Here is a 20,706-nt window from a genome sequence, read left to right as displayed (position 1 = left end):
AGGTTCGATCGAACTTAACCTTCGACGAGTTCAAGTTTGAATATCGAAGATATACTTTCGCGAGTGCTCTTTTTAAAGAGATATCCTCTGAAAGGAAGAATATAAAAACGTTAATTATACGGGAGACGTTCCATTAATTCGCTCCGAAAGAATAAAAGTTTACTTACCTCTGTAGTTATTATACGAGTGTTATATACAGTTCATTTCTATCAAAAGTAAGTTGTAAATGTAAGAGATACAATTTTGTGCTCGATGAACCACTTGTAAAATCTGCAACAAACGATTGAATAGAATAACACTGACATATACTATCTCTCCACGCAATATATAATTAATATTTATTGTAATATATGAAAAAATCATTCATATACATCTGAAATAAAAATTATTACTTTAAGAAAAATACAGGAATTTATTAAATGCATAATTTTTACTTGGTAAATTATCCAAAAAAAAGTACAAATCATATTATAAACGTATTGTAATATATTGCATATATATAAAATATATCGTAATATATCAGACACACATGTATATTTCAGAGAATTAGAACAAAAGTGTTGGGCAACTGATCATGTGTCAGCATGTATAGCTTCGAGGGAGATTACAGGCGCAAGCCGCAACAGAATCTAGCAGGTGCCAGCAGGAGAGATGAGAGGACTGTTCTCCTGCAGCACGCGCAGTTGGAAAGATTAAAGAGAGAGCAGCAGCGCAAGAAACATGACGCAGCATTGAAGATACAGGCGCTCGCGCGCAGCTTTGTCACCAGGAGACTGGTGTGCGCGCAGAAGAGAAAGGAATTTGATGAGGCGCAACAAGCGGCGGGACGTAGAAACTTGAGTCTGGACGAGCTAGTGCCCTATCTAAGAAACCTGCTGTTTTTTTACAATCACGTTTTGGATGCCAATAGACTGATATGGGTCCTTCAGCACTTTCTTAAGCATCAGAGGGACGTTAAATTGAAGTCGATAAATTCATCGCAATGGTTGTGGAGATTGCGGTAAATTATTAATACAAAACTTAGTCACAAAAAAAGTATTAAGTAGAAGAAACATTAAATTTATAATTGTTCCATTATTATTGCCTGCAATTTATATATATATATATATATATATATATAGCGATATATATAAATCCATAAAAGTCACAAAAAAACACTACATTAAAGTAATTAAAAAATAATAATTTAATAAATAACAATGCATATTATTATATGGTTTATAAAGAAATAAATTTATATGAAATACATAATAAAATCACACAAAAATTATAGAGATAATAGATGACAAGATATTTTAAATAATATAAATTCAATACAGGTGGGTCCTTCGCATATGTATGCGATACAATACAGAAACGCTACCAGACGGAGCGTACTCCTTGGCAATACCGTTGCGTGTTTTGGAAGTATTTACCACGCGAGAAGAAACGGAGAAAGTGTTGCGCGAAAACAGTTACTGGTATCTGGAGAGTATATTTGTTTACCTGATTCAACACAGCTACTTTGAGCAGTTAAGGAAGCTACTGGACGCGAAAGTGCCGCTAATGGTGGAGGCAACGTCAGTCGCGCCCACACCAATCTCCAAGTGTCTACTTGACATGATCAAACGACCAGTGGACTTAATCCCTTACGTGAATCGCAAGGAGGACTTTTCAACGCTTGTGCTCCGGGAACTGTACAAGAGTGTGTTTTCTCCCAGACTGTCTGATCCGATTCGCATGTTCGTTGTGCCAGCGTTGGCAGAGTTCAAAGACTTTCCATATGTCCAGCTGATCGTCTGCATCAATCGACTCCAACTGGAACCTACGATAAACCTACTCTACTGCATTCTGTCCTTAGATTCATTGAATCAATTTTGTAAGTAAGATCAAAAAGATCTATTATTCTTGTTATTAGCGCCTAGGTTTAATCATAAAGATATGTAGATGAAGCGTGTCGTTCAAAACTTCTCTTTTTTTATAAGATTAAATTATTTAAAAATTATTACGTTACTTTTTATTCTCATATAGTTTTTTCTTATAGTTATTAATGTAATTTTTCTTATACATATGTGTGTAATATAATATTTTTTAAGCAAATTAATTTTGCAAATTAACGCAAAAATTAGTCGAGAACCATTCATGTGTTTTTTTTTTGTAGCATGGTGCAAATCCGAGGATGCATTGACGAACTATCTGCAAGTGCTCGCGTCTCTGAGCTCGACTATTGTAATGGTAGAGCAGAGTGTCTCGGAGCAGCAACAAGCCGACAATGACTCGGATAATGAATCCGACGGAAACATGACCGATCAGGAGCAGGCTGATATTTTGCGGAAATGCATCGAAATGTTGAACGAGCAGCAGCGTGTGAACTGTATATTGTCGACGATCGAACAGAGCCGGTCGGATCCTGCCATACTGTTGCAACCGCTTTGCCGATTATGCCACCACCTGCTCATCATCAACAAGCTTGCTGTTCACAAGTACAAGCTTCTCTACATGCTCGCCTTCAAGCCAATGTTCCTCAAACATTTGTGGACGAGCTTGGCGTCAATCCGTCAAACGTCATTGTTTGGCGGTAGTGGTGCCGCCGCTACGCCCTTGTTGCAGATCATATCGCGCGGGATCGCTCTCTCCGCGGAGGACACCGACAGGATAGTCCCTTTACTGGCGGTTTTCTGCTCGCTGTTCAGCCTGCTGATCGCGACGTTGCACGACACCGAGTTTTTCCTCGAGCAGAACAACTCCGCGGAACAAACGTTCAACAATCGGCAACAGCACGCTATGCCGTTCACCATCGCGGAGTTGGCGGTGATATCTGGCCATCTCAAGGGTATCTGCCTAGGTCTGGTAGAGCTCGCGTTTCCCGATACTCGGCCCACAGTGCGAGACGACTATAAAAACGCCGTATTGGGCCCCACATCTGCCGTTCAGTGCCGACACGATACGCAGATTTGGACCCACCTGTTCAAGGTATCTCACAATGTTTCTGATATTAATCTTTAATTTAGGACGATTATTATTTATATAAAGTATTCCATAAATAATGTTTTCTAATCTTTTTATCACATTTTTAATCGACGTTCTTCGGCAAATTTGCATTTGATTTTTTATCAACGAAAAATAACCAAAGTTTTATAATATTTAAATAATTAATAATTAAAAATAAAGTATTTTTGTATTTTGTATTTATCCTATTTAAGGTTACGGTGGGTCTTCTACGTCAATTGCACACGCGGGATCTCAGGCGGCAGTTCTGTCCGGCAAGCCACTGGATCGCATCCAATGTTGTCATTCCTATTGATAAGCCTCAAGACTTTGCGTTCCGTAGACGTCGACTTCGCGGATACGTGCCCTTCCAGAGCCTGAGGGCATTTACGAGAGAGGAATTCGAGGAAGGGCCACCTCTATCGGCAACGGAAGTGCGAACGCTGACCTTGCTACGCGAGATACCGTTCGTAGTGCCGTTCAACAATCGAGTGGTCGTGTTTCAGTCATTAATCTACAAGGACAAAGCGGAACAGCAGGGTGAGCTCACACATTTCATGCAAGGTCCATCAATACAAATCTCCGTGAGGCGAAATTATCTTTATGAGGACGCCTTCGAGAAACTGTCGCGTGAGAACGAACCGGAATTGCGGCTAAAGATGCGAGTGCAGTTGGTCAATACCGCGGGACTGGAGGAAGCCGGCGTCGACGGTGGCGGCCTGTTTAGGGAATTCTTGTCCGAGCTGTTAAAGACTAGCTTCGATCCTAATCGCGGTTTTTTCAAGCTCACCAAGGATAACATGCTGTATCCGAATCCCACTGTGCATTTGTTGGTTGATGACTTTCCGAAACATTACTATTTCATCGGCAGAATTTTGGGGAAAGCGTTGTACGAGAATCTACTAGTCGAGTTGCCATTCGCTGAGTTCTTTCTATCCAAGATCGTCGGCCGCCGGTCCGACGTAGATGTGCATCATCTCGCCTCCCTCGATCCCATCATGTATCGCAATTTGCTCTACCTAAAGAGCTACACGGGTGATGTGGCGGATCTCAACCTGGATTTTACCGTGCTCAGCGACGAACTGGGCGAGAGACGAGTCGACGAGTTGAAGCCGAGCGGCACAAATATCCCCGTGACGAATCACAATCGCATCGAATACATCCATCTGATGGCCGATTACAAACTGAATAAGCAGATTCGCGCGCAATGTTACGCGTTCAAGCAGGGAATCGGCAGCGTAGTCCCTCTCGATTGGTTGCAGATGTTCAACAACAAGGAGTTGCAAGTATTGATATCAGGCGCGCAGATTCCTGTAGACGTCAATGACCTGAAGCTGCATACGAACTACACCGGCGGATACGCGGCCGATCATCCGACCATTACTGCCTTCTGGAAAGTCGTCAGCGAGTTTAACGATCAGCAGAAGGGCCAACTACTGAAATTCGTCACTAGCTGCAGCCGCCCTCCTCTTCTAGGATTTAAGGTATATATTTACTATATTAAAATTTTGCTACACAAAATTGGTTGGATTTTGTTTTAGAAATTTGAAATTATTATTCAATTCGAAAATGATTATTTTAAACCTCATTATAACATCATGATGTATAATTAAGTTCTAATTGCATTATATTATTGAAATAAAATAATAATATACTACAATTGTATATTAACATCCGTATATATTAAAAGAAATATGTAATTACAATGATTTTTCGTCAACTTCTCATTCATAGCACATTCTGATTATAGGAACTTGATCCGCCGTTCTGCATCCAGCATGCCGGCAGTATGGACCGTTTACCGACCTCGAGTACCTGTATGAATCTGTTAAAACTTCCGGAATTTCCAGACGAAAAAATCCTGCGCGAGAAACTTCTATACGCGATACAAGCGGGCGCAGGTTTCGAACTCAGTTAGAGACCTCCAATTTTGGCTTCCAGCGACTCTGTTTGACCCAATAATACAATGTTGCCCAGTGTAAATACATGTGTAATTAAACGAATATATCGCGTATAAAAAAAGAGGAATTGCCGTAGAGATATCGTTTTGCATATCTCTGTGGAACAGGGTCAAGAAGACGCAGATTTTCAAAGATTTTTTGGAGAGAAACGCGCTGAAGATATTAATATTAACAGGAGGGGCCAACTACTAAACTATAGTATCTACCTACTGGAGATCATTACCGACTTTGATGCAACTACAACGTTTGTAAAAAAAAAAAAAAAAAAGAGAAAAGAAGCGTAACGTATGTTGGAGCGCATACGGATATTTTGTTCGGTTTCGACTTTTCCTACCACCTTTGGCCTATAATTGTAAATTATGTATATTCTTATTGTTTTATATATTCATCATTGTGTGATGTGTCCAAAACAACGACTGTGCTACTTTATTTCAAATGTACGCGAGAGAATAGATGTACGTATTTATGAGATATATATTGTTAAGTCTGTGTAAATAAAATATCAAAGCGTTGGAGAAAAGCGTATATATTATTAAAAAACGACATTTGTGGATATCCTCGTACTAACCTATTATTTTATTTATGATGTATCGATTTATAACTTGAAACACTAATTTTAACATTACTTTTCTTTTAAGTGTTAATATATGCACAATGCCAATCTCGAATAATTAACGCTGAGCTGTTAAAATTTAATTTTCAATTATCTCATAACAATCGCGAATATTATCGTTACAAAAACAGATAAACTTAACTTTGCCAGAATAAACGAAGGATTACTAAAATATTGCATTTTTTAATATTCATAATTTTGTCCAATTTATTTTATAATCTCTTATTTTAATTGTAAATTCTAGGAGAAAGAGAATGCAATCTCAAACAATAGTTTGCCGTAAAAACCATTTGTTTGAAAATCCATTCGATTATGTGTAACTTGAGTATTGTAATTGAAACATACAGTATAGGTTTATGCAAAAGTTAAGTTTAAATTTAAGTTATTTAAATTTAAAATATTTTAATTTTAATTTAAAGTTAAGTATTTCATTAAAAAATTTTCATTATATTACTCTATGAGATATAATTAATAAAATCTTATCAAAATAGTAGTCGTTAAACAAAATCAGAAAAATGAACGAGAAAATAAGAGATAAGAAATACATAAAGAAAATAAAAAACACTGAAACACACAGATTTCAAAGAAAAATATCTCTCTTGTTTCATGCAGGCGCATTCAACGATCCCAATATAATTTCGAGACTCTTAAAAAATAGAAATATTCATGCTTTAATTAAAGCTTTTGATATCGTAATTGTGACACTGATAATAAATAACAGTTTTCATTTAAAACAACAGTTTGACGTTAATCAATAATAATAAATTTTCGAATGCAATCTATCGTAAATGCAGCCAGCATTTTTGCGATGCATGTTTTCTCCGTTTTGCTAAATGAAAATTTCATCATGTATCTTATTCAATCTCAATTTTACACGTGTATAATAATAATGTGTAGATGTATCGAAAGCACCATGAAAAAAGGATGTTTTATATATGTTTCATATAATAAAAATTTATGAACAATTAACTCTCTTGCGGTACCAGGCCATTTCTCGTTCCGCACGCTATCAGAAAGAGAGGAGGGAGAAACAATGGAAATGCTTCCTTGTAACAGAGAAAATTTACTTTTTCTCGAATAGAGAAAATAAAACAAAAAGTTATTACATTTATCCACGCGCGTCTTTCGTACGATATCTGATTCATCTTTTATTTACGTAATTCTTATCTTCTTTTAATTCATATCTTGCGCAAATTTCCACATCTTTCCACTGCGCTTTCCGTAGATTGTACGAATTATAAAAATTATAGTTTTGTTTAATTGAATTTATTATATTTTTTCTTCTTTAAAGTCGCATTTTTTGTACACATTTCGCTATTATTTTTTTTTTAAGTTGTCTTAAAAGTAACATATTTTTCAAATATTTTCGAAAATGTGCTGGATAATATGTGTAAATGTGTGTAATTATTTCTTTTATAATTTTAAACAAAAATAGAAATATTATCTATTATATATATATATCATGTAAATAAAATAATATAAGTAGTGGATTACAAACCCTTTTCTTTCCTCCGATTGGTACTGCAAGGATTAAATTGATACTTTTAAACATTGTCAGCAAGAATAAATAGAATTTTATTTTTTTGAAGATAAAAAGGGGGAGAAATAAATTATCGTAACATTTCATTTCGCGAATTTTGGAATAACGCTATATAATGTAAATACGCGCAATTTTTAAGAAAAATGAATTGCTCATTGTAAAACGACAATGTTATAAATGAGAAAAATGATTCATGACATTTTTCTCACTGAAGAAAAATCGACGTCGAACGAACCGAAGAAGCTGCGGTCAAAGGACACTCAACGGTCTCCGAACATCCTGTGGGTATGTGGGTCGAAACACACGAGAGTTGCACGAGTTTTCCAAACTTTTGGAAATGGAGAGAGAGAGCGAGAGAGGAAGCGAAGGGAGATTAGAAATTGGCGATTATTCCCAAGTGAATAACCAATGATTAACACGTTTTCAGCGTATCGTAGGAGTCGCAATATGCTCTCAAAGAGGAAGAGAAAGAAAGTAATAGTTGGACCTGTATCGGTATTTGTAATTAGTAATTAACTCATCTACATTTCTCTTATTTTCGGAATTCCACTTATTATCAAGTCCCTTGTTCCGTCATTTTCTCACGTAATTTCGTTTATATGTCCGCCGACCTCTCTTTCTCTCTCTGCCTCGACGTTGAGGGCGACGGGGTAATCGTCCGGAAAAATGTCGTTTTTATACCAAAAACCTAAACGTAAACACGACTCGTTTCTCCGTGCATTTTTCCGAACGATCGATAACGCGAGACATCCATTCGCACGCTGAAATAATGGAAAATAAGCCTTTAGGAAGTATAATCTTACTGTCGTACGGGTAACTCGTAAAGAAGGTAGTAAAAGCCGTTCTCACGTCCGTTCTCGGTTCTCGCGTCGCGATACAAATCCCCAAATAACAATCTAACCAAAGGAACTCCCATTTCGCTCGCGAGCACAGATTATTTTCCTTTTTTTTTTTTATATAAAATACATACAAATTTATAAAATAAAATAATTACCAAAAATCGTAAATGTTCGCGAGCCCTACTTTCAAGACAATTATCTTTATTATGAATTTCCAACTTTGTATCACTTTTATATTTAGAATAATTATAATTGTGTATTAATTATGCAATTACTTTTATTAAATAAATCTTGTAAAATAGATCTCTCAAAAGAACATCATTAACTCTTTTTTTTTTAAATGTTTTATATATATTGTTTGATTTTTTTATACTTTATATACATATACTGTAAATAAAATGACTATACATTTATCATGAATGAAAGAAACCGTGAACCGGAAATAGAAAATTAAATTCGTCGTTTTCAAAGAACGATCAAACGATGTCACAACATCATCAATTGAGCCTTAACAAAGGGTGCATATATAAAATTCCAAAAAATACTGCCCCCCACCCCCCCATACACTCGTTCTATCCGGCGAGACGCGGACTACCGCCGTCGGGGAGGGAAGGGGTGAAAACCCGGGGGTGGCGGCCGTGAGTTCCTTCCGCGAGAGGAGGGTGCGTTTCCGCTACCACCGCCCGTTACCCGCACCAGCCGGCGGGAGTATAAAGTGGTCGCGTGCACCAAAGCTCGGTCACTCTGTCGCGGAGACATCGAAGAGACGACGCTACCCGGGGATCGAGTTGTCTTGGCTCGCATTCAAGTGTCACCCTCCCTTCGCTCCCATCGGGACGAACGTCGGACGAACACCGGGCTTGCACGAGGTATAAGATCGCGTTCTCCAATTCTTCCCGCGCCCGACTTTCCGGTCCCGGCATTTCCCGCACGCGCGGTTGTCCTTTGAACAAGTCGCTCTCTCGTCGATTAATACAATTTTCTTCTGCATAAGAAGGTAAATAGAGAGAAGAAAATAATTGTGCAAATGTAAATCATAATGGAAAAAGAATTAGGATGTACGTGACATAATGAAATTGACAAGTCGCGTGTTCGCGCGACGTTAGTAGAAAAAAACTCTTGTAATCGGACGATCTGTTTCTACGATAATGTTCTATGGGGTTCGGGATGAATTGGAAAGGATCTCTTCGCGGAGATTATTTCGTCATTGATCCCTCGGGAATACGGTAAACGAAGGGGTCTTCACGCGAGATATACAAACTCGCGTTTCTCGGTCCGACCGTGCGCGCGAATTTCTGCTATAGAGAAAAAATAATTATGCAAGTCAAATTATACTGATATAAATTTTCCACGTGAAACGCGAAAGATAATTATATTCGATGTAAAAAGTGAGGGGTATAAAAAGCGCGAGAGTAAATTTACGAAGCAGAAAACGCGCGCATGTTTTGTTTTGATTTGAATATAAATTAATATTTAAATTCGATCGACTGGAACGCGTGATGGCAAATAAATAGCCGCAGTTATAGATTAATTAGTCGTAAATAAACTCGCAAATTGAAGCGAAATAAACGTATGTCAATGAAGGAAGAAACTTTACGATCGAACGCTTCTGCGATAACGTATGACAGCATGTACGGAGAATAAAATCTCTCATAGAAGAGGAAGGAATATCGAGTTTAATTAAAATTTAATAAAAGAGAACTTTTTCTCTCGCACATACTCAGTGTTTTTTTATTTACTATTTCGAGGGTACGATACGACGAGGGTGTGACAGGCAATACGCACCTGAGATGTAAACTTGCCGAATTCCCGCACGACTTTCCCGACCCCGTTTGCAAACCAACATATAATTTGACGTTCGTTCGCGTCGAGCGGACGGGGACAAATTAGATCTTCTTTCGCTAGAACTCTTTACTTTCCGCAATAATACGGTAGTGCCGTAGTACGCCTCTCTTATTGCTTCGAGTATCTTTTGTGCAAAAAAAAAAAAACATGAGTAGTTATAAATTAAATGAAAGTAAATTAATAGGTATGTGGAATATTAGATATAAGAATAGATATAAATATAATACATATTTTATATATATCTATAAATATATTGTGTATGTATATTAAAATATACAAGTAGCAAATTTTGTCGCTTAGAATAAACTGCTCTTGTATAATTATCGTTAAAATTATTATTGATTTGTATGATTTTTCCATTGATAAAGTAATTATAAATAAGTTTATAAATTAAAACGTTTGCGCGTGCAGCACGGCAGTAGAAAAGGACTTTTATGGTCAGGCAGTTTTCTGATAATTTAACGCTTACACACAATTCGAAAAGATTGGATTAAAATGAACATTGTGTTGTAAAGTTTATTCAAATTTATTTTTATCTTATATTGCTCTCAGGATTTATGATTGAAATCTAAGGACAATAAGTTTTAAAGTCGGAATTAAATTAATTGTCTTTATAATAATACCTAATAATAAATCTTTGTGATTAGCTATTTAAAGATAATGTGTACAAGACATCTGCAATTCTTTTTATTGAGTTATTATTTAAATAAAGCTACGAAATTGGGTATTTTTCGAAAAAGGATTGAGAAGAGAGAAAATATTTAAAAGTGAATAAAGTATATTTATAAATAATTTGGATTAATTCGCTTGTGTTTAAATTGGGTCAATTTTCAGAGAAGAGTTTTTCAGCGTTTCGCTAACTTAATTATCTGTATTAATTTTCATAATAATCCAACAAAGAGTAAATGCAACAATAAACGATAGACAATTACGATTTATTTCGGGTACAAATCTAAAGAGGCGTGAAATTCACCGCAAATATTATCAAAGAGCGAGTTTCGAGGTCACAATGAGCCGAATCATAGAGACAATCTAAAAATGCGGAGATTCCAATTTTTCCTTTTTTCTCTTGCGGAATCCAGATGTGTGCGCGTGTCAAAAAATTTCTGATAAAAAAATTCTTAAAATCTCTTAGTGTACACTCGAGCATTCTGCTTCCCGTCTCGCGATCTTTAAAAGAAAAAAAAAAAAAAGAACTTTTACCTCGAGCGTTCAAGATTCTTTCTCATCCCTCCGTTCGCGATACACTCGCGATTTTATCTCAACGCAATCGTTCCGTTATTTTCGATATCGAATCTCGGGATTAACATATGTGTATACTAATGATATCAGATAAACCCGCTGGCAAAACCCCCCTTCGAAAACGCGTTCGCGCACGAATTATTGCAATGACCTTTTCTAATTAATGAATTAGATTCGCGCAAACCGCACCGCAAAGCGACCCCGTTGTCACCCGCCGCGGTGCGCTTTGTGCGATACTCGAATGTTTCTGTTTCGCGCGGCCGCAATGAATTAATCTGATGGAGCGACCAATAATAATGCGCATCGTCGATTGTCCTTCGCAATTAGCGGATTGCGTAACACGGACCGCGGGTGACGAGCTTCGCGCGGGCTTCGTTTTTTTCATTTAACCCCCTTCATCCTCCTTGCTCCTCCCCTCTCCCTCTCACATCCCCATGTGTATTTATGGCCTACACTACATATTCGCTGTACCCTACGTCGCCCTACTCTTTCGTTACGTTCCTTCAAATTAAATACAGAATTAAACAATTGATCACATTTTGTTTCAATTAATTCACTATCGAAAATTGATCCAACAATTGGATTTGTTAAAACAAAACTTTATCGATTTGTTTGTTTATTCGTATTTCCTTCAAAGAAGGCGGCAAGAAATTAAACTCCCGAAATCTGAGAAATACATTCTCATCGGAATAGAATTTATCTCTTTATCAGAATCTCTTTACCAGTCGGACGAAACTTTCTCTCCAACTTGAACGCTCGTACTACTTAAACACAGTGGCACGCGTTCCACATCTCTCACATTTCTTAATCTTATAAATATATTTCAATACTTTTATAAATTTCTTTCCAACAACTTTTTAATCAAAAATTCAATATTTATTACTTCTTTGTTCCGCGAATGAAATAAAGAGATACGTTATTAAATAATTGCATGTTATCAGAATGAAATGTACGGAATGCGGAGAGATAAGAGATTGCCATGTACGCTAAGAAAGAAAAAAAAAAAAAATACGCCTATGAACTTAATTGCACGAACCGTTAGCGGGTTCATTAGTTATCGGCAATTCAGATCGTTTATATCGATTTTCGACGTACTTTTTCGACGCGTAGACACAAAGCGCGAAATAGAACATCGCTTTCTAATCGAATGTTTCGTCGACAACAAGATTGCCGAGATTCGCATCGATTCGACGTAATAAAATTATTTTCGACGCTTCTCCATTTTCGACAAGACAAAATTCAGGATACAAATTCACGTTTCTCGATCGTTCTCTCTGACTAGCCAAATGTGCCGTCAATATCAAACGCAGTTACGTTATGTATTAAAGAAATATATATGTTTTGATAAATCAAACTTTTCTTTTTATTTCAAAGTATACATATATTTATCTACTTAAAATAATTTTTGCATCAATTTTTATGAATATCGCGCTAGTAAAATAAATCAATGTGCAATATTTTTCTTGTAGCTGCATTATCCGAAATCGAAAATTTCAACATAGATTCTGGAAATATAATTTGGCAATATTATTCTGGCAAAATGTTATGCCGGCGTCAAAATTTTCGTCGTCGATGACGATTGAAATAATTCTCGGTTTTCTTTCAATTCGAATGAGACGAAATCATTGTCAAGGATTTTTAGTAAAATATTATTTTAGATCGGATACGCAAATAAAAAATTTCATGTGTTCGTCAATTTTATTCTCACTTTCAGATTCTGTAAGGATGCCATCGGTACGAAACGCAGCTACACTGGCGTTGGTGCTTCTCGTCTTGGCAGAATGGTCGGTGGCGATGCCAACGGCCGACAAAGACAAAGACAGACTATTGAACACCGTGGATGTAAGTAAACCGGCGTAAGATTTTTCCGTTTTGACGTACAAATTATAAAATATACCGTTTTAAGGGGATCATCTTTGTGGAAAAAAGTTTTGAGAACCAAAAGGTCGAGGAAAATCTCTAAGAAATTTTCGGAGACCCTAAGTCGGGGAAGGCGTGACATTTAAGATTGTTCCAGTCGGATTCGGATTATTTTTTCAATTTCATTACACGATCAAGAAAAAGCGAAAGCTTTCAAATTCGCACGCGCACGCGCATTTAAAATTTTTCCCGCAAGGTATCGTTCCTAAATCTATTTCGAGCGAAGATTCGCGAAATTGTAAAATCTCTCTTGCGAGAAATCAAAATTATATTTCCCAGCGTTGGAAAAAATTCGGACTGTTGGAGAAAAAAATCCGTTTCCAACAAACGTTGGAAAAATGAAATACGAAAAATCAGGATCTGTCCGCGTTTTTTTTTTTTTTTTTTAAGAACTTTGTTCGACCAGACTAACTGGTGAGTAAAATGGACGCGGGGCGAGGGATTCGTCTGACAGCTGTCAAAAGCGTCTTCGCATTCTCCATCGCTTTGTAATCGAATGACGAGATCGATCGGGGATATTCTCTTTTGCATGATTCGAAAGATTTCCTGACATTCGCACTCTCGACAGAATATCCTACAACCTCGCGACGAGTTAATTTTGACGATAGATTTTCCGACTGATCTGAAATAGATTTTTCCTTCCGCAGAAAAATATTGCAAGATCAATAATTTCCAAGTAAAAGAAAGAGAGCTTCAAGCTTCAGAGAAATAAATAGGGGGAACCATATCCATTAATTAATTTCAAACTTTATAATTTAATAGAATTTTAATTCGAAACTCGCTTATGAAGATGTATGATGTTGAAAATTAAAAAGTTGCGATAAATGAGAACTTCCCCCTCGATATTTTCATTAGAAGACGAATCGATCTCAAACTATTCGGAAAATCCGTTGCTAATATTAATCTCACGAATTGTAAGATATCCTATATATTGATTTCATTTTTCCAAATATGCGAAGCAGTCACAGTATCGACGAATCATCTTTTTAAAATTTTCCATATAACAAGAGTCGCTTGTAACGCGATGACAAAACAGGAAGAGTAACATTGTCAATATTACAAATAAATTAAGGATCATTATTTAACGATGGCTCGTTAAAGCAAAAGCTATGAAAAACACGGTTAGTATTTTTTTTTTTTTTTTTACGAGAACAGTATTTCCTGAAATTTTTCACGCGACTGCGTTCCAAAAGAAAGGTAAGAGAAGAAGAAAAAAGAGAAAAAAAGCGCCTTGTAAGAAAATAACTGCACGCTCGCCGTCATATCGCGCAATTCCCTTTCTATCTCGATCTCCCGTCTCGAAAACGTTTACACTTGATTTGAAAGATCTATCTCGAGATAAAAATACTTGCCGAGCTGAAACAAGGGGCGGAAAAGAAGCTGTCACGCCAATAGCGATATTGTCAAAGGGCAAGTGTCGCGAAACTACTCGACAAAATCGATACTGTACACTTGTTACTCGATGAATTCCGGAAGGATACTATTACGAGATGATGTAACCGGAAGGAGAGGACGAGGGTTTTGTGAAAATGTTGATGCTACTTTTCCATCAGCAATGCGCAGAATATAATTCGAAGAAATTGCGTCGTAGTGTGTTGCGTAACCGCGCATCATTTCCCTGAATTGCAAATGAGACAAAGACGATGGAAAGAAACGTAAGAGAAACTGAGGGGGAGGAAGCTTCGTTTAACCATCGGATCGAGAAAAAGCAAGGATCGTCGATCTATCGGGAGCGCGATGCAACGTGCCTTATAAAAAGTAATAACTCGCTCGGCGTAATTTAGATTCGCATTACACGAAAGAAAACAATTGTACGTTTCTTGTTTCAATATTATACAATTGATTACGTCTGTCCCCTTATCGTCAGCAAAACTCTTTTTGCCATAGAATAGATTGAAAAATATCGGGCAAAAATGTAACTCGGCGAATAAAAAAATATAAACTTAAAAATCGAGAAACGGGTCTTTTAGCTCGAATTACATTTTGCGTCCCGTTTTATTCACCCGGCGAGAATTCTACTATCGCAAGCTGCAACTGCGTCTAGTCGTAAATACGAATCAACATTTCGAGAAAGAGCAAAGAAGAACGAAGGCGAGCACGGAAGCAGCCACGAGAGCCAATAAATTCGTGAATCGTGAATCGATAATCTGCCAATACGACAATCGAATTTTTGTATCCCGTCCGCTTTAGCGTTCTCCTTCGATATGTGCATTTCAATTCTCAGTTTCTTAATTTCAACACCGAGCAGTCATTTTCGGATAAAAAAATGTTACGTCGAGAAAAATATAATTGTAATAAAGATAGATAAAGGAAATTTTTCAGGCGTAAGATAGAGAAGAAAATACCAAGAAGCATCTAGAAAGCTTGCATAATATTCATACATTAAAGAAAAAAAAGAATCCTAAATATTTTAATCAAACAAAGATAAATATGTATATATTTCTTCGTGATTAAAAAAATATTCTTACCGCACGCTATCATTTCATCTTCTTTTTGTAAGCTTTTGTAAAATACACAAATATATTAAATTTACATAATTTTTATATCAAAAACTTCAGAGAATCTGTTCAAACTATTGAAATGACACGCTGCGCGAATATTTTTTACATCTGTTTTTAAAAAAGAAAAGACGACAAGAAGGGAAGAAAAAAGCTCTCTGAGAGAAGATATCCCGTATGAAATCACGCGTGATCAATAAAGCGAGGCTTACATGTCTATAATATTTCATAATCCCCGATCTGTGATATGTAAATCTTATTGTTAGATAAGAGATTTTCTTAAGGAAAACATCGCGAAACAGAAGTAAGTTTTACACAGCAAGGTACAAAATATCACAAGTGTAAAAATAGAAGAATCGTAAATCCCTCAAATAAAAAAAAAAAAAAAAAAAAAAAACGTAATATAAGGAAATTGAGAAAAGTAAGATACAATATTATAAGTGTAACATTGAAAGATCAAGATAAAAATTAAGAAATATCGAGAAAGTAATCAATGTATAATACAAGTGGAAAGAGAGAGATAAATATTAATCGAATATTTCTTTTCTTTATACACTCTCTATAAAAGAGAGACGAGCAAAGAGAAGGAGAAAGATGCCGCGAGAAGATTTCCCACACGAAATCACGAGACGAGTTTGCACTTCTATAACGCTTTACAATTTACCATTGGGATTTCATTCGCTCGCTCATGTAACTCCGGAGACTCATTTATTTAAAAGAAAATCCGGAAACACATGTGTGTTTTCGATTGTGTTTGTCGACTTTTTATTATAATCAAGAAATATATCTCTGCGATAAAATTTCCGAAGAGCTAACGTCAGATATAATCGAGGAAAAAGAATCGCATTTACTCTCGCGAGGTTAAGCGACGTTGTTAAAAAAAAAAAAAGAAGAAATTATGAGTCGTATAAATTGAGTTATATAATTTTCACGTATCGGATATATGTTATTTCAAAGTTCTTGAACGTAAAAATAAGAATAATAACGATTTCAACTAATCAGTATTTTTTAATATTTTACACAAAAAATGTCGCCTAATTCTATCCACTCAAAATGTCACAGAATCAATATTTATAAATAGTTTGCCTTTAAGATTCTGGCTTCCGCAATTTTGTCAAAATTATGAGTCAAAATTATATTTCCCTTTCGAAAGCTCGATTCGCGAGAGGCGGAACCGCGAATATCGCATCAATTATCTAATTTTGCTTAATATCAATCTGATAATATCGATCTATCTTACGTAAATATTTGCTACGCGAAACGAGCAATCACGCGGACTACATTATTTTTCTCGCGTCGCAACAAGGAAACTGAAATAAATAAATATGTCAATCGATCCGAGCAGACGTGCAGATTGCATCCATTGACAATAAACAGGATAGTTCGCCCCGACAATGCGCATGTTTGCGTTTCCATTTACGCCCCGCTGACGAAAAAGCGCACGCTCTGGTTTGTAATGCATTGCGAGTGTTTCTCGCTTTTTATTATCGGAACATTAATCGAGAATAATCGTATTTAGAAAGAACGCGCGTTCTTTCGTCGAAATCGACGGTAAAATGGACTGCGACACGCGACACAATCGGTTTCGATGGTATCCGAATCATTATTTATTGCAATTTATGCAACAATTATAATTTTTGATAGTATTATTTTATTAAAAATTATAAGCAATTTCTAATTTTCTATCTATAATTATTCATAAATTTATCTCATTGTAATGTCAAAAATTTTTATATTTCATAATAAATATTTATATATTATAATAAAATTATATCTATTATAATTTTATTTATTATAATTTTTTTTTATATCATACGTTTTCTTTAGCGTAATACATTCCCGAAACGAAACATGCAAACTGCTACTGCTATTACAAATTTCTCATATCCTTATCACTTTAGTAGTATCATAACTTCTTTCCGATCATCGTTTATTCAAAAAAGCGTGTTACTCTTTCTTCCAAAAAGAAAGTAGTCAACGACGTCGTCTAATTGTTCCAGTTGATAGACGACGACGGCAGCATCGAGACAGCCCTGATAAATTACCTATTCACCAAGCAGATCGTGAAGCGCCTCCGCAATCAGCTGGATATCGGCGATTTACAGCGTAAACGCAGCTACTGGAAGCAGTGCGCCTTCAACGCTGTGTCCTGCTTCGGTAAATAAGCAGGACGAAGGGAAAAAGGCATATATATATATGTATATTTACGGAAAGTTATATTGTCGGAAAGTTTAAGGGAACGCGATAGAAACGCGAAAGAGATTCCACAAAGTTTTTTAAATTTCGATAAAAAATGTTATTAAAAAATTACGTTATTTTAAAATATTAAAGAAAGATGTAATATAATTGATAATAGCCACTACGCGTATGGTAATTTAACCCAATTCTCATAACGACATTATAATTTAGCGTTATTAAAATACGCGAAACATTAAATACGTATCTCTCCTAATGTAATGCGTTTAACGAAATAATTCGATATAAAATGATAAATGTCATAAAATATTTAATGATCCGTTCGACGAAAAACTTGACGCCGACGAAATAATCGAAATCAACTTCGAGATTAAGAGGCGCCGACTCTTCGCGCGATAAAAAATTAATTAATTAATTTCAAATTGTAGCAACAACAACTAATGTGCGCGTATAAACGATTCTCTTTCGTTTCTCCACGCGTTTCTCTTCGTTCTAATTCGAAGCAACTGACTGCGTTATTATTAATCCGTGAGGAATAAACCGCACGAGGAGCGAAAGCGGGAATTATCGTCGGGGGCGCAAGTCAAAGTCGGTTGCTCCCAAAACGAGCAATTATTCGAGCCGATATCACGCGTTTATCCCACGCGGAGTGTTCCCAAACTTTCCGACAACGACGGTATGTACGAGGGAAAGACAAAGAAAAGAGAAGGATCCTTCCTCATCTCCTCGCAAAATGTCCGACTTAGAGCTTTCAAGAAAAACAAAGAACAAAGTAGCTGCGAATGTCAATCCCGTTGGCTGTTTTCGAACCCTTTGCATCGATGCTTCCCCTTCGAGGGGGGAGGATAAAAGCGCGTGAGAGAAATAAAAGTAAATAGAAAAAGAGAGAGACAAAGCGGATGAATAAAATTAAAATCGAAAAAAAGCACGGTAATATAAAGTTAATCGCGACATCGATTAATTTTATATTATCCATCGCGCGCGCGCGAAATAACTTATTGTTAGTTTCTGTAAATGATAGTACGATAGATAGCGGGGGCGCGAATGCAAAGGGTAACGATACGAATAACGATGTAATCGAATACATATCAGAGGATACCGCAGAGGACACGTGCCGAGTCCAATTCTTCTTTCGCGTTGCTATAAACTCCTATCTCTGTATCATCATAACCCACCAACCTCTAGCGCGTTGTTCGATACATATATATATATTTAATTGATGCGTAATTTCATTTGCCTGTGTCGTCGATGTGTTCCGCCCTGTATATGTCACAGCGTTCTGTGAATGATTAAACTTGTTGTGTAATTGGCCCCTCAATTATATAGAATATTTCTCCTTCCCTCTTCCCTTTACCCCCCATATACGTCGATTGGGAGCATCGAAAATACGTATTGATATCAACATATGAATTTATAATTTTATCCTTCGCGTTTCTTCCGCGATTGTTTAATCGAAATAACATTTATTGTTGGTGAGTGGAATTATAGATTCGCTTCCTAGTTCGTTTAATCGGATAATACGATCATTTTCTGCTACTTTCCTATTTAATTGTATATAATTTCTTCATCTTAATGCCTTAAGGAATAAATTTTTCCTTTTCTCTTAAAGATAATTTTATCGTATTTATATCATGCGTTTTATTCATTTTTCACAGATGCGTACGTTTTATGTAGGATTTAAGAAATAAAAAATAATTTATTCACTCATTGATACCGAGGCGGAGTTGTGGTAACTACACATACCATAGTTATACGGCTACGATGTTGATCTGTAAAATAAAAATACATCCTAATTAAAGCAAACTAAATATTTAAATAAACATTTCATGAAATAGATTGCAAATTATCGAAAAAGGCTTTCTTTAGCTATAAATTTTTTAAAATAATGACGAAAATCTAATTCTTATATAAATACGTAACCTAAATAATCAGAAATCTTGAATACAAATGTAATGTTAAAATATATCTTAATATTTTATCTATATAAAAATCAAATCAATTAAATATAGAAATATTTTAGTCAGAAATATTTTAAATATTTTAAAATAAATCTGGAATATTTTCCATGCATTTATATTAGATGATAATTTAACATGAATTGTTACTAGAGATAAACAAAGCAAATAATTTTACGAATATAATAAGTAATAAATAATTTTTAAATTATACTCACCCCGTAAGGTTGTCGTGCTCCATTGTTGTATTTTCAGACCTTTGGCTCTTCTCTCCTGTTCAATCTTGCTGCTCTTTCACACACTCACATGGCACTATACAGACTCGCGGAAACACGGTTAATTACGAATATGATAGTCGCACGACACGTTAAACGTACGCAAGGCGCACTTTATTATATCAATTTTATTATTTCGCGTTACAAATTAAGGTAAAACTGTATAAAAGATTACACACCTCCGATTGTATTGCCACTTAAATATGTTGTAAGGGAGGTATTTCTAAATTCCCCGCAAGAAATTGGTGGGAGACGGCATTCGTTTAAGAGATATAACAAATTAAAGTTTCATTGTTTAATGTTTTTTCTATTATAAAATAAGGGAAAACGAAGTTTGTTTAGATCGTATTTGTGTAGAGCAGACATGGAAAAAGTGTTTATTTATGCCTCTCCTCCGCTCACGCATTCAATAAATAATATTTTTGGAAAACGACTCAAAAATTCATGTGCTCGCATGTTGAAAGCTGTTAACGAACTGCGAGAAATAGATGAAACACATTATTGACAAAATATCCATGACCGTGTACCTATTCCGTAAATGTAAACAAACACTTTTTCGTCTGCTCTCTACAATAAATACAACGTACACAAACTTCACTTTACCTAATATTACTTTATAATACCTGAGAAAAAGCATTAAAACTGCGAAACTTCAATATATTATATCTCCTAAACCAATGCCGACCCCCACTTATTTCTTGCGGGGAATTACTCAGAAAAACTACCCCTATAACATATTTAAAATTAAATAAATTAAACATAAGCATCCGCGGATTGCGATATTCGGGAATATAATTAGGTTTGTCGACTGGTCGTAGAGTTCGATCGAATCCCGCGAAATAAGCGTTCTGAGAA

At 35.9% G+C, this 20,706-nt stretch overlaps 2 protein-coding genes and 1 long non-coding RNA gene across 3 annotated transcripts; 2 read left to right on the top strand and 1 right to left on the bottom strand.

Moving 5' to 3' along the window:
* Positions 1-77: 77 nt before the first annotated feature.
* On the top strand, positions 78-5,438 carry LOC115244090 (ubiquitin-protein ligase E3C). The gene is made up of 6 exons (XM_029821479.1): positions 78-215; positions 543-1,000; positions 1,320-1,858; positions 2,141-2,952; positions 3,183-4,451; positions 4,718-5,438. The coding sequence occupies exons 2-6, from the start codon at positions 585-587 to the stop codon at positions 4,883-4,885; spliced, it is 3,204 nt and encodes a 1,067-aa protein (XP_029677339.1). The 5' UTR covers positions 78-215; positions 543-584; the 3' UTR covers positions 4,886-5,438.
* On the bottom strand, positions 203-20,327 carry LOC115244131. The gene is made up of 3 exons (XR_003885321.1): positions 19,795-20,327; positions 19,365-19,390; positions 203-270 (listed from the first exon to the last, which is right to left on the bottom strand). It is a non-coding gene; the product is annotated as an uncharacterized LOC115244131 (long non-coding RNA).
* LOC115244112 (allatostatin C) lies at positions 8,649-17,608 on the top strand. The gene is made up of 3 exons (XM_029821511.1): positions 8,649-8,789; positions 12,722-12,849; positions 17,426-17,608. Exons 2-3 carry the CDS (start codon positions 12,733-12,735, stop codon positions 17,588-17,590), a joined length of 282 nt encoding a protein of 93 aa, XP_029677371.1. The 5' UTR covers positions 8,649-8,789; positions 12,722-12,732; the 3' UTR covers positions 17,591-17,608.
* Positions 20,328-20,706: the final 379 nt, after the last annotated feature.

This window comes from Formica exsecta, unplaced genomic scaffold, assembly GCF_003651465.1.
Source record: "Formica exsecta isolate Colony F162 unplaced genomic scaffold, ASM365146v1 scaffold120, whole genome shotgun sequence".
NCBI lineage: Eukaryota > Metazoa > Arthropoda > Insecta > Hymenoptera > Formicidae > Formica > Formica exsecta.
The sequence above is the reverse complement of the archived record's forward strand: the minus strand, read 5'-3'. Positions and strand labels throughout refer to the sequence as shown.

Coding starts and splice junctions, on each gene's coding strand:
- LOC115244112 (XM_029821511.1), top strand. CDS start 12,733: ATGCCATCGGTACGAAACGCAGCTACACTGGCGTTGGTGCTTCTCGTC. Junction 12,850..17,425: donor GACTATTGAACACCGTGGAT/GTAAGTAAACCG, acceptor TAATTGTTCCAG/TTGATAGACGACGACGGCAG.
- LOC115244090 (XM_029821479.1), top strand. CDS start 585: ATGTATAGCTTCGAGGGAGATTACAGGCGCAAGCCGCAACAGAATCTA. Junction 1,859..2,140: donor AGATTCATTGAATCAATTTT/GTAAGTAAGATC, acceptor TTTTTTTTGTAG/CATGGTGCAAATCCGAGGAT. Junction 4,452..4,717: donor CTCCTCTTCTAGGATTTAAG/GTATATATTTAC, acceptor TTCTGATTATAG/GAACTTGATCCGCCGTTCTG.